This window comes from Filicampus tigris, chromosome 10, assembly GCF_054856515.1.
Source record: "Filicampus tigris isolate MCC_2025a chromosome 10, RoL_Ftig_1.0, whole genome shotgun sequence".
Lineage (NCBI taxonomy): Eukaryota > Metazoa > Chordata > Actinopteri > Syngnathiformes > Syngnathidae > Filicampus > Filicampus tigris.
The window spans coordinates 12,322,883-12,337,500 of record NC_141226.1 but is presented as its reverse complement, the minus strand read 5'-3'; the positions used below and the strand labels follow the sequence as shown (position 1 = coordinate 12,337,500).

General features: G+C 38.3%; 1 protein-coding gene across 1 annotated transcript in view; it reads right to left on the bottom strand.

Annotated features, from left to right (window-relative positions):
- The window catches only part of insra (insulin receptor a), a 65,390-nt gene that overhangs the window by 469 nt on the left and 50,303 nt on the right, over positions 1 to 14,618 (bottom strand). The window contains exons 9-21 of the mRNA XM_086042353.1: positions 13,662 to 13,829; positions 11,190 to 11,388; positions 10,176 to 10,456; positions 8,839 to 8,978; positions 7,080 to 7,239; positions 6,893 to 6,989; positions 6,746 to 6,813; positions 5,974 to 6,203; positions 4,559 to 4,669; positions 4,326 to 4,485; positions 3,440 to 3,569; positions 3,230 to 3,364; positions 1 to 2,005 (exon numbers count right to left, since the gene is read on the bottom strand). The exon at positions 1 to 2,005 is cut by the window's left edge and continues 469 nt beyond it. Of these exons, the coding sequence (XP_085898479.1) occupies positions 1,654 to 2,005; positions 3,230 to 3,364; positions 3,440 to 3,569; positions 4,326 to 4,485; positions 4,559 to 4,669; positions 5,974 to 6,203; positions 6,746 to 6,813; positions 6,893 to 6,989; positions 7,080 to 7,239; positions 8,839 to 8,978; positions 10,176 to 10,456; positions 11,190 to 11,388; positions 13,662 to 13,829 (2,231 nt within the window). The 3' untranslated portion in view covers positions 1 to 1,653. The remainder of the gene's footprint in view (positions 2,006 to 3,229; positions 3,365 to 3,439; positions 3,570 to 4,325; positions 4,486 to 4,558; positions 4,670 to 5,973; positions 6,204 to 6,745; positions 6,814 to 6,892; positions 6,990 to 7,079; positions 7,240 to 8,838; positions 8,979 to 10,175; positions 10,457 to 11,189; positions 11,389 to 13,661; positions 13,830 to 14,618) is intronic.

Sequence of the window (14,618 nt, the reverse complement as noted above, 5' to 3'; positions counted from 1 at the left end):
GTGCCGTTTCTGTTTGGAATACTGCAGAGAGTGCCAGGAGATAAAAAACAAAACACTTCACAATCAACCAGCTCCTTTCATAAGAGTTTGTTCAAGAGTTTCTAGAAGGTCATTTTTTTCTTAGTTTTTCTCAACAAGCAGAGGATGGAGCCTTTCGACGCAGGACTTGGGGAACCCCTTTTCAACCAGTTTTTTTTTTTTTTTTTTTTTTTTTTGGGGGGGGCGGGGCGGGGCAGTTCCTCAGAAACCTCAGCGGGAGTCCGTATATGTACAGTGGTACCATAAGATATGAGTTTAATTCATTCTGTGACCACGTTCATATCTCAAATCATAATTCCCCAGTGAAATGAAAAGAAATTCTATAAATCATTTAAAGCACCCCCCCCCAAAAAAAACACGCAAAAAATTGTAACGTGTTTTTTTAATGAGAAAAATAGCACTCTATTTCTTCCTTCAATGGCAATGGCAATCGACTCTTGTACTTTATAAAAACATAAAGTAATGACAATTAAATATAATGTGAAGAACTGAACAGTTTGTGAATCAAGATAATTCAATGACCATTGTGCTGCTCCTTCTGGTTTCTGCGCCTGGATCACCAGGGGGCAGTATTATACAGCCATCCATCCATTTTCCAGCCAGATACTGCATTTGGAGTCGATCAGTTTCACAGTAAGCAGCAGTAATATTAGTCATTCTTTGCAGATGATAAAGAAGATACACCTATGAGTGGATTGGTGAGCAAATTATTTGTCAACACGATCTACTCTTTGAGTTTAATGCTGACAAGGTTACAACACTGTGACACTGAAGCTATTTGATAGCCAGACCATGGCATTCTGAATTGATTGTTAGCATCAAGATGAATACTTTCCCAAGGCAAATCTGTGGTTAATTTCAATATGTATGTAATTCTCATATTGAAGCCTCTTTTTTGAAGAATTGCTCACTATTTGCTAAACTGCTTATTGTGAAGTGTGTTGAGCTGAGTTCAATGCTACCATACCGCGCATTCATCTCAAATTTTTGCTCTTACAACAAAAGCGAAAAATCCGCAGAACATCTTGTACAAAGAAAACCTCAACGGGTCACTCATATCTTAAGGCGCCACTGTAATTTCTGTTTCTCCTATTTTTAGAACAACCAGAGAATGAAACATTTCAATGCGGCAGTGGGGAACGTCTTTTGTGGTTGTTCTTTTTTGGGGGTGCTCCATTTTCTCCAATGCCTTGGCAAGGGGTCCATATATGTAGTTTCCTTCTGCTCGCCCCATAATAACCAGAGAATGACGCCTTTCAGCGAAGGAGAGGGGAACCCCTTTTCAACCACTTTTTTTTTGTTTGTCCATACATGTCGTTTCCCACCCCTTGCTTTCATCCAAAAGTTGTATTTATTTATTTTTTTGTTAGCAGCCTTGTTTCACAGTTGAATCCTTTAATCCACAACCTTGGCAAAAATTTATATTTCTCTCTCTATTTATATATAGTATGTACAGAGGTAAGATGCAAGAGGTTCTACGTACAAAAAGCGCTGTAGTGTATGTGTGGCAAAAGTAAAAATCCTGAGATATGCATTGAGGGTTCTCTGGAGAGAGTGTGATTTATGTGTGTTTATGTCTAAAAAAAATAGATTCTGTGGGAGGAGGGGGTCCGGTTAGGAGGGGCTGTGTCGCGGTAGAGCCAATATGCGTCCGTTGCTCTTGCCGCCGTTCATGTGCGCGAAGGGTATATGGTGCTCCTCGTAACTTCCTCCGCCTCCGTCCCGGTCGGGGCAGCAGCGGAGTTCCCGCTGCGAGTAGGACGAGGGGTCGAGCGGGATGCTCTCCATGTTGTCCACGTCCAGGTCCAGGTCTTCGGCGCTCTCGGGTGGCTTGTTGTCTTCGCTGTAGAAGAAGGAGAGCTGGCGGTACGACGGGTGCAGGTCGTCCCGTAGCATGTCGATGATCTCCTGGAAGGACGGACGCATCTTGGGGTTGTACTGCCAGCACATCTGCATCAGGTTGTGTCTGGGAGGAGGGAAGAAAGTGGAATCAAAGTGTGAGCACTCACATTTGCAGTTCTGTATTAGTGAATTTTCTTCTTTTTTTTTTCAAAACATATCTTCCATTATTCGCTGAAAAATCTTGACTATTCTGTTCTGTTTGTGTGATGCTACGTCAGTTTGTAGTCGAGTGTTATTTAGGCTACTATGCCAGCTAATACTGTTGATGCGCCTCGGGAGAATGGGGTTTGTTTGTGTTGATTAGGTTGTTGAGTCCCACAATTATCTTGGCACTGTTTGACTCTAAGCTTAAATTTGAAACATAGAGCTCATTGTTAAAACGGGGTCAACAAACGTTTCATTTCACGCAGAGGCCGAATTCCTTTAATGTCTCGGACACGGTCTTACGAAATCCTTATCACGCTTTCATTGAAAGCCTTTTAACATTTTCTTTTATCTGATGGTACAATGGGCCGTCTGTGAAAGACAAAAAAACGGCTAAAATATCACAGTCAAAGTGTGCACCAAAATTATTGGAGCTCACCAGAGGGACTTGAGCACAATTTGGGAGGAACAAGTAGCTAGGAAAGCAAAAAGAATGATCGGTACACAAGATCCCGTCCTAGCTAAGGAATTCTCTCTTATGCCAGACATTATCCCAAAGGAAAACTAACCAGTCCTCAAAGTCCTTAATTCCCGCTGCCATTAAGTTTCCAAACACAGACCACAAATGATTTTTCTTATTGTTATTTTAGAGAAGTAATTTATTTGAATTGAAATACTTATTTCTCACATAACTGTTTTATTGTTCTTTCACAGTCTTGTTTTAATCTTATTTGCTTTTATCTTATTGCATCTTGTTTATCCTGCACGACAAATTGTAGGCTACGTAGGCCCAGACATCTCTCACTGTCCCCGTGCCTCAGTATGTTTCTTTGATACATACTATTCATTCATTCATGGACGAACCACAAGTATGAATGTACGCTGGGAAGCTACAAATGAATTGCTTCTTGTGGGATAAATACATTGTCTAAATCTGAGTCTGGCTAATTTAACTACTGAATGCAGTCGTTTATGTAACACGCGTTCCTTATTGTGTACACCACAACCCCTCAAATTGCTTACAGCTGCCAATATTTTGCTCAAACTTTAAATACATACCACAAACTACGATCCCAAAACACTTTAATAGCATTTATAAACGGAGATAGTTGCACTTTGACATTGTTGACATTATTGTACTCACAGTCTGTCTGCGCAGTTGTCTGGTCGGTCCAAGTATCCTCCGTCCATGACAAACTTGAGCACCTGCTCGTTGGAGAGGCCCTGGTAAGGCTGCTCGGCCAGCGTGCTGATCTCCCACAGCACCACCCCGAAAGACCTGTACGCAAAGCAAAAAAAATTTGTAGTACAAAAACCTTCCTCATATGACGTTCGAAATCAATGAATCACCGACCAGCAGTCCGAATGTGCGGTGAACACCCCGTCTTTCAGAGACTCGGGTGCCATCCACCTGACAGGCAGCAGGCCCTTCCCGCCTTTACGGTAGTAGTCCGTCTCGTAGATGTCTCGGGTCATTCCGAAATCTGAACACGGAGGGGAAAAAAAATAAGGTTATTAAATGAACGCAATAAAACTCCAGATATATATTTAATATTTTTTTGAAGAAATTAATATTGTAAAAAACATACATTATACATATTATTTAATACATATAATATAATACACATTATTTTTAAACATCTGGAAAAAATGTATACAGAGGAAAAATAACGCTAAAATACACAGAAAAATACACAAATGTTAGATATAAAATGAACAAAAAAACCTGAAATAACAATATTATAAAATGAAAGAATACATTAAATGACAAAAATACAAGGATGTACTGGTAAGCTCAAAATAAAAAAATGCAAAAATGCAACTGATCATATACAAAGAAATAGAATAAACTAAAACAAATGTGAAAAAAATAAAAAGTATAAGACAAAAATATTCCAAGAAAGTCCAAAAATATAAAAGAAATACAAAACGGATGGAAAAAACAAAAAAAAATACTCTGCAAACAATAAAGTTATGAAAATAAAAGAACATTACAAACCCCCAAATATTAGGACAACAACAAAAAAAATTAAAAAAGACAAAAATATGTGACAAAAATATTGCAACATACAAAATAATAATTCATAAGACAAGTCAAAAATACATTTAAAAAAAATATTAGACAAAAAGGCTACTAATAAATATTGGAAAATAATGCGAAGCAGATGAAAAATACCCAAATATTGAATCAAAAGAGATTACAAAAGTAAAAATATTACAAAATATTACAAAAAACGCACCTCCTATTTTGACGGTGAAGTCTTGAGCCACCATGCAGTTCCTGGCGGCGAGGTCGCGATGCACAAATTTCTTGGCATTGAGGTAAGCCATGCCGTCTGCGATTTCGGCCGCCATCTGGATCATCTCCTTTAGCGTGGGAGGCGGACGGCCCGGGTTGTTCTGACAATGACATCTTTTTATTTATTTGCCGTTTCAGTAGCGGGTACACGAGAGCAGACGGAGAGGGCGTTACCTCAGCGTCAGGGCGTAGTGAGCGCAGGTAGCTCTTCAGGTCCCCGTGGGTCATAAGCTCCATGACCACCAGGGTGGGCTGACCTTTGGACACGACGCCCAACAGACGCACCTAAAAAAAGGAAGAAAGGAAGCGGATAGACGGTTAGTATTAACATTTCAAACTGCAATTCAAAGTTTTGGATCATTTTCTGTTATAGTTGTACTTTTTCCCTCTATTTACTATTTTTTTCGTTGTGCATTTTTCATTGAATATTTGTATATTTTTTGGCTAGTTTTTGATTTACTTATATTTTTGTCTCGTATTTGTCTTCTTTCCAATTACAGTATTTGTGTATGTTACCTAGGTTTCTAGTTTTTTCCCCCCATTTGTGTATTTTCTAATATTTTTTTGTATTTTTAACTCATTCATTGCCATTGACAAATGTACTTGTCTTTTCACAGTCCAGCCATTCAATCCCAGGAATTTATTTATATATTTTTTCCATTTTTGAATTGGGCTCTGAAAATCTCTGGCAGTCAATAAGTTAATCTCTTGTTTAGTGTTATTTTCAAACATACTTGTTGTTTTAAGTAATATTTTTCTCTATTTTACTAAAAAAAATGTTTTAAAAAATATTTCGTCTGTATTTCTTTGTATTCTTTTCCAATATTAATTTGTCAAATATTTTGTGAACATTTTCATCTAATGCTCTGTATTATTGTCTATTTTTGTGGGTTTTTTTTGTAATACTTATTGTATTGTTTAATTGCATTAAATATGTGTGCGTTTGTTATTTTTAATATAGTAGTTTATTTTCCAATCATTTTTTGGCTCTAATCTCTAATCTTAAAACAAATATCTAATAATTTATATCTAATTAAAAAAGTATTTTGCTATATTAAATGTTTTCTTGCTAATATTTGTTCATTTTTCTCTATAAGCATGTTTTCCATCTAATTTGTGTATTTGCTTTGTTGGGTAGTTTTTCCTTTTTTTCAATTTTTTTCTAATTTGGTTTCTTTTCTGTATTTTCATTGTCTATTTTGTAAAATGTTCATTTTTTTAAAAGTTTTTAACTTTTCATATTTTTCATCTAATATTTGTGTATTTTTAGGTACTTTATAATATTTATGCATTCTGTTCCAAAATATGTTATTTTTGTACAATATGTTGTATTTTTTCATCTAATGTTTTGAAGCGTAATTCTTTTCCCTCTCGCTGGATTGCGCAATTGCGCCTAATGTTTTGACTTGTGTTACTCCCATTGACAAATTCTTGTCGTATTTCTTTCAGCATTACGCTGGTAATATTGATAACAGTGATAATTTTATAATATAATGAGGGCTTCTTGTGAAGAAACAAATCACAATCTGTCAGGTAACACATGTTGGAATGGTGCATTACTGTGAAGTGGTTGTTGCTGGTGCGCTTACCACGTGGTGGCAACTGAAAGCCTTCATGACCGAAGCCTCGTTGAGGAACTCAATCCTCTCGCGCAGGCTGGCCGACTCGTTGACCGTCTTGACTGCCACGCGCGTTTCACCCTCGCCCTTGATGATGTCCTTGGCGATGCCCTCGTACACCATGCCAAATGAGCCCTGGCCCAGCTCTCGCAGGATTTTGATCTTCTCGCGGGCCACCTCCCACTCGTCCTCCTCGTACACTGAGTGCCATCGCAAATGCAGTTGGTAAACGAAGATGCAAACAACATTGTGAAGCGACCAAATGTCAATCAACTGGGACACTAATTGTCGCTTAATGAAATCATCCCCCCATAAACTAAGATAGTCTGTAAAACAAAAAAGAAGGAAGGGTTCTTTCTGTCTTAAGGGGGATGAAACATCTGGCAATTGGGGCATAGAATACACTATTTGTCAGCTCAAAGTCATTTTGCTCATTTTACAAAAGTATTTATCATTTCAAGTCATTTGGCATTCATATTTTTCAACATAAACGTACACAAGAGATGTCTATTTGTATATATGTGTGTGTGTGTGTATATACATATATATATGAGAAATCAACATTCCAAAAATATACACTGTATATATCCAATCTATAACAAATAATAAACAACAAAAATAACTTAAGGGCTCCACTGTACAATGTTGCAGTAATATGGAGGGCTTACAAAGATTTTCATTATGGTTGGAGGAATACGGTATCAGATGGTGAGGTTGGTATCTGTGTATGCAGGTGTCTTACTGTCATTAGCGCTGAGATACTCAGGGTTGGATGAGGCGTAGATGGGACCGCTGGGCCCTTGAGTTTGGCTGAAAGCAAAACAATCAATCACGTCACTTTACAGAGTTTAAGTGCGGCACTTTGAGATGAGTGGCGGCGGCGGCCTACTTCTTCTTGAACATGGCGAAGCCCAGCAAGGTGGCAAACAGCAACAGCACGCAGATGACCGGTCCGATTACGATTTTGGCGATGTTGAGAGGATCTCCTGGTAAAAAAAAAACAACAACAAAAAACATCCAACGTGAGACACTAATATTTCGATGACCTCAACACAGCACATAAAGGAAAGACTTACTCGCGTCCTGTACGTAGAAGTATGTGGGATTGGTCCACGAGCCGTTTCCAGCCAGTGAGGTGGCTCGGATCCTCACCGTGTAGTTCCCGGAGTGCATCACCCGCAGCTTGCAGCCGCGTGTGGTTTTGAACATGTTTCTTGACACGCAGTGATGCATCTCCTGTGACGTAACAACAGCTCATTCAAGTCATGGGCTATGTCTAATTGCTTCATTTGCAATCTCCTCAGAGATCTTGCTGGAAGCCAGCCCAGAAGATATTGTTTCACTGTATTTTTATGTAATATTCTTGATTTTTTTTTTTTTTTTTGAGTATCCATGTGTTCGAGCCATTTCTGTTATGTGGATTTATTTTGGTATATTAAACCTCCCACCACTCGGGGGAGCAGTGGAGTGAATTTGCCACTTCCACGGGTCTATATAATTAAGGCAGTAGACTCAGGTGTTGCGAGTGTCGAAAGGCAAACGGTTTTGGAATGTGGTGTCGTGGTGGTGTGGTGAAACAGGTGGACACTTATTTAGTTTAATTATTGGAAAAGAGGAAAAGACAAAGGCGGAAGTTTGGTCCCGTCTCAACAAAATGGGAATAAAATAAATCTTTTTGTGGACATTTTGGTCATTTAACCACGAACTAACCACGAGCCTAAACCAAGCCGTCAGCAACCACCGTGGCAATTTTGATTGGTAAAAGAGTCACAACACCATGTGTTTTTTACTTTTTACTTTGTATTCATGGTATATTCTATATATTTTTTTATATTTTTCCAATACATATACTGTATATATATTAAGGGTGGGACGGTTAACAAAATCCACGGTTAGGGTCGTATTTCGGTTTTGCGCTCACGGCTTTCAAATCAATTACCGTGTGTCTTGGATAGTTATAGATTATAGATTAAAAGCGACAATATATGTTCACAGCATTATCTTTCATGACTCATTTTGTTATTATTATTATTTTAATTCTTTTTTTTTTTGTTCATACCTATGCTAGCGGCATATAGTGACAGGCATAACAAATCAATGCTCTTCAGTTGGATGGAATAGGTACCTATTGCCCTTTGTACAAAAGACCAAGTCAACCTCCGAGGCATCAAATATTTGAGGATTTTTCATCTAATATTTTGTAATTATTTGGCAAACTGTATTATTTTTGAATATTTTCGTCATACATTTTAATATTCTTTCACATGCGTTTCTAGTACTTTTTATCCCCATTAAAAAATATTATTGTCAAATAGTTTTATTTTCATTTAGGTTGTGTAACATTTTGGTATTTTTTCCCTGGTATTTTTCCCCATAACCCTTTCATGTATAGTGGTCACTAGAGTGGACAGCTATTTAAAAGTTGCTTTCGCCTATATTAATTAATCTAAATTCAAAAAAATATTTCTAACCCTTTCATGCATTAATTATGATTTAATGTTATTATTTAAAATATACATATATTTTTCAGTTTAATTAATATAGGCAAAAGCAACTTTTAAATAGCTGTCCACTGTGGTGACCCCTTTGCATGAAAGGGCTAAGATTTGTTCATTTGCTTACCTAACATTTTGACCATTATTGCTTTGGCTCTCATTGATAATATTCTGAATACATTTTTGATAACTGAATCGATAACATGACACTTTTCCAGCATTTCATTGGTAGTTCACGTTAGTTGTTAATGAGAGATAGATTGGATGGAACGGGACGGATTCACTGTTGACATGCCCCTTGTAGGCACTGCTATTTTGATTAGCAGCAGAGTCCGCTCACCTCACTGTCGCCGATGCGCTTGTAGTTGACCTCGTACAGGATAATCATGCCGTTGGGAGCGGCGGGCTCTTGCCAGCTGATGTGCGCGGTCATGTCGGACACCTCGTACGTGATGGGGCCCGTGATGTCGTCGGCTTTGTCTGTGGGGGTAACGCGCAAAATGTCACACGGGGGCACACTATTTGGTCGTGATCAGCCTTGGCGAGGATCTGTGCGCTAGCTCTACTTACAGACAGTGGACAAATACTTCATTACCTGAGAACAATTTTCAAGTATTTGTAAATTACTTGCATATTTATTTTACTGGCGACTTTTTACTTTTACTCATCTCCAAGAATGATCTGTGTGGCAAACGCACTCTCTCTGTCTGGTGTTCAAAAATGATCTGTCAAATATGAAAACATAATGGTAATAAGGTAAGAGGTATTTTTCCATTTGTTATTGTGTTTTATTTTGTTAGATTTTCTAGCTTTTTTTTTTTCCAATTCTCAGTTTGCGCACAATGCGAGTTAATAAAAGAGGGTTGTACGCAGGTTTTTCCACGTAAATACTGTATAATATTTATTGTTTTAGAAGATCTTGTAAGATATGACTTTTTTTTGTTGTTGAAAATATACTACTTTTTGTCACTTGGTAGAACAGACACTTAAAAAAATGCTCCTCTCAAAAATATATTTGACGATTTGGAAAATAAATACCTTAATTTTTGATTTTTTTAAAATTCCCTCCTTAAAGTGACATTGTGTAGAATGCTTGGATTTTTCAAAGTTCATTCATTTTGAAAACTCCCTATAATTTCAGCAATATGCCCAAAAAAAAGTTCTATCACTTCAACGTACATTTTTTAATATAATTGTAGTTAATGTAATCTCTAATTATATTACATAGGGCACGCCCCCCCCCCCCCCCCCCCCCACCCATACAGGAGGCTGCCATGTCTCGCAGCCATCTCTCTGCTACGGGTATCTGAAGCAGACAAACTCAGCGAACGTAGTTCCTCCATATCATGACTACAGCATGCGTCACAAATGCAATGCACTTACATCGTCACTTGAGGGAATACTAGAAGTCGTTTGTGATAACATTTTGCTTGTACCTCTGCTGAATTAATTGGTGGTAGTTAATCAACAATGAGGAAAATGATCAAATAATTGCTACTTTTTTCCTTCTCCAGGGATCTCTCACAAAAAAAAAGTTCTGAAATCCTGTTTCCACATCAGTGTCATATTGAGCAGCAGATTAATGTCGGTCCAGAGATGCTGGATCATACCAGATGTAGCTCTCCTCTGTTTATTGCGCTTGTACTTAAGCACAGTGTGTGAGTGCTTTTGCCTAACCTTCAGGCATGGTGCGGGCGCTAACGTAGGCTGCCATGCTGCAGCGTGCAGAGTCGGTGGGGTGGTTGCAGGCGTGTATTTCAATCTGGTAGCTGGTGAAGTGGCGCAGGTTGGAGATGACCGTGGACTCCTTGGCCAGCACGGTGACCACCGTCTTGGTGCTCTCGAATGTCTCCTCGTCCTCAGGGATGACGGTGCTGGATAGCCTGCCGGAAGCAGCGGTGGGGAACAGGCGCGTTTGGTTGGCCACGCCCATCACGGAGCGTCGTTGTCTTGAGCGTCTGCAAAGTGAAAATAGATTTTTTTATTTTGTGGTAAAATTACAACTTTTTTTCGACTTTCTCCAAAATGTTTTTCCAAGAAATAATATACACTTTCTAGAAAACATATACAGCCTTTTCCTCACAAAATACATTTTTCCTAAAACATTATCAGAGTTTTTTACTTATAAATATCATTGTTCCCCTGCAACATACCTTTATTGCCTAAATAAATACCTGTTTGTTTTGGGGAAAATTTAACTGTGACCTCGCAAATATGACTTTTTTTCTAAAACAAATGACATTCCTTGGCAATATAAAACTGGCTTCCTGGAAAATATCAGACTTCTTTCTAAAAAAAATATACTTTGAATTTTCAATGCGTGCGGCCCCACTCGTATAGACATGGTATTCTGATTAATATTGCGTTTGTGGAATGTGAATTCAGCAGCAAAGGGCTAAGCTTGCAAACGTCACATGACCAAACCCAGAAAACAGGTGCGATGTGAATGGTCGTTACTCGAGCCCTGAGCAACTATGATATCAATTTCAGTTAACAGCAAGTGGCAAAATGGCCGCCCCCTGAAATGGATAAAAACGAGTGGATTTTGCTGCTTAATTTATATTCCACAAACACAGTACTAATCAGAATGCTGTGTTTAGACTAGTGGGGGTGCACAGAACATATTAATAGTGTATAAAGAAAATGTTTAACTTGACTTTCACTTTCAAGCTTAGTGTCAGGAAGTCTTACTTCATCTCGAAAACTTCATTGTGGAGGTAGTTCTCAAAGGTCTTGCGGTACTCCAGCTCCTCCTTTTCCTTCTTGAGCTCCTTGTCCGTCTTGGGGCAGGCACAGCATCGCATCCCGGGGCCCTGCTCTTCCGTCTGGTTCCACTTTTGCTCCTCGTCGCCGTCCACCTGAGTGGGTACCCGCGAGGGCAGCTTCATCCCTGGGAAAACGGAAGGATGCTGTCACAAAAGAAGCGCAGGACAAGTGCCACACATGCACACATTTATAAAAATGCACGACGGGTGGTGGGCAATCTGATATGGTCGACTATCCTTGACTCATACCGGTGGTAATAAATGACAAGAGACAACGTCTTGGCAGATTTATTCCCTGGACATGTGCAAAAGTTCTTGACGTTCATACATAGTTTGAGGTTCAATTTGACACAAAGAGTTTGAGTGGTTCACAAGCCTTGAGCGCTGTATTGCACCCATGTAAGGCAATATTTTGTTATCCTACAATGTAACACGGTGCATTCTAACCTGGTGGTGGCAATTTATGGTTTGACAATAAACCGTGATAAAATATGAAATGGTTAGGATTACTGTTTTTACTATACAGTATATTGCGTTATGGGTAACAGTGTATTTTGCATCTCAAAGTAGTAGTTGTCTTTCGGATTCTCCCGTCTGGTGCGTGCGTGCGACAAAGGACACAACGTCTGATGCATGTGTTGCACTGCTATGAAAAAAATAGTGATGGCAAAAATGTTTCATTGCACAGTGGTGCCTTGAGATATAAGTTTGATTATCGTTATTCGACTCGTCTCTCACACCATCTTTTCCCATTGAAATGGAAATTGAATATAAATGCCATTAACCCGTTCCAGAAATATAGCATTCTACAGCATTGTACTATAAACACAAAGCGTAATGAAATAGTTAAATAGACTTTAAAAGTATTAACCAGTTTGTCACACTGCATCAATTTAACAGCTATTTGTGCTGCGCTTTCTGGCGGGCTTGCCTCAGCCACCTGGGGGCAGTATAAGACAGACAGACAGACAGGTAAACTATTCCTTGTGACATCGTAACTCCACTCCCCCCCGCCCCCCCCCCTAAGTGTGGCGCAAATATTGGTTGTTCTAAGCAGAGAAGCTATTCTGTTTTTTTAAATACATACGGTGCAATTCTGTTCGTTTTATGTTTACTTTGACAGCAGTAAACTTCAATAGCGGGCACATTACATTACACATCTTGAAGTCTCTTTTTTTTAATGAATTGTTCAATATTTGCCATAGTGCTTCTTATTGTTAGTTAAATTGAATTTACTGTCACCATACAGGCCTCATATCTCAAGTCTGCGCTCTCAAGTCAAAAATAAATAAATAAATAAATAAATAAACGGCCAAAAGACAGCTCTCTCTCATAAGTCGAGTCATCACTCAAACCACCACTGTATATTTTAACTGATATTGTACTGATACTGTATATTTGAATTATACATGTATATTCTTTTATGATCTTCTTTGAAAATCATTTGGGTAATGATTTTGTATGTGTTCCCATCTAATATTTATTTGTTCTCAATATGCCTGTATGTATGTATGTATGTATATTTGGTATGGTAATATTTTTACATGCTTTCTAATATTTCATCATGTTCTAAAAAATTCTGCATTCTTTAGTAATGTTTGTGTACTTCAAATACAATATTTGTTAAATTCTATCTGTATTGGATTAATTTTATTAATATTTTTTTCTAGTATACTATTTGTCGAATGTTTCTTGATATTTTTTTGTATTTCCCCAGTATTTCTGTATTTATTTTGTACTTTTGTATTTTGTACTGTTGTGATGTATATACATTTTTGGATTTTTCCGATATTTTGTAGTTTTCTTCTGTTTTATAACTTTTCCTCTATATTTGCATTTGTCATGTAAAATGCATCTTTTGTCTCATATTTGTTGCCATTATTTTCTAATACGTTTATTTCAAAATTCATTTGATTCAGGTTTATATTTCTTTTACTTTTCTCATACTTTGTATTTTTGTAGCAATTGTTGTTGTTGGAATGTTTGGGTATTTTTTCCTTAACTGTGTATATTTTGTATCTAATATTATTGTATTTTCCCGCCGATATTTGGATATTTCTTTGTCTAGTGTGTGTGCATTTTTAAAATCTTTTTTATATTTGGGAGTGCTACTACACTCATGCAAGTGTATCTAATGTTTTGACTTGCCTTCCTCCAATTTACAAATCCATGACCTTTTTCTTAGCGTAGTAAAAGGCGATAACACTGACAAATGTCATCACTATAACCGTGATGATTCCTAATGGTTTAATAATGACCAAGACCGAGTCTGATTGTACCGTGATTAGTTGACAATTTTAGGTACTGGAATCAATCATTGGATGATCTGGCATGTCAATCATCGGTGTATGACACATACATACATACAGCATACATATAAGTGTCGTAGACGCCTCACCCTTTTGACAGTAGTCAAACTTGTAGAGTTCACTGGCCTCGGCCTGCCGCTGACAGAAGACCAGGTAGTGTGTGATGTTGCCGTTGGGGTCGTTGGGGGGCTTCCACTTCAGTATGATCTGGGAGGACGAGTTGGAAGACGAGATGGGGTCTAGAGGGACCGACGGTTCTGTGGACAGAAAGACAACAACACAACATTCAATATCTAGTATCTAACAGTACTTCCTGTATGTATTGCAGACATGTAGCTTGATGTTGAACAAGTTTTGAAAAAAGAAAAAAAAAAAAAAAAAAAAAAAATCATTTGGATTTTCTATGACTGGTGTTGGACATTGGAATACATCAGTTTGTGCTGCTACTGGTTTTATTTTGGAACGTTTCTCCTTCCTGTTTTGTTCCAATTCTCATTGACTTGATAGGACACCACGGGGGTCCGTATTGAGCTACTTTTTGTGACCAGACGAGTTTTGGGTCTTTGGTGACTGGTGTTGTAGATTACAGTCAATCTGTTTGTGTAGCTACTGGTTTTATTTTGCAAGGTTTCTACTGTACTTCCTGTTTTTGTTCTATTCTTATTTACTTTAATCGGACTCTTGCAACCTTTTGTTACAAAGGACTTTGATTTGGATCTTTGATGCTTTTGAGTTCATCTATTTGTGCTGCTTGACAAGGAGAAGCAGAGGTGATGATGTAGACTGCTGTGTTAGCATCTCTTGCTAGCTAGCTGACATATGCTCATTGACGGGTCATGGCCAACGGTTATGTGAATTAACATGAAGGCCCAAAGTCAGGACCCCGTGGTGGATGGAAGTCTGGATGTCAGGGTGAAGGCTCGCAGAAACTATTTGTGCACCAAACCAACTTGTCACAGGCTGGTGCTTATACGGAACGACAGCTCTGCCCTTGGGTTAGGACCGACAATCTGACGTGACATGGATGAAGGAACCTTGGAGTGAGG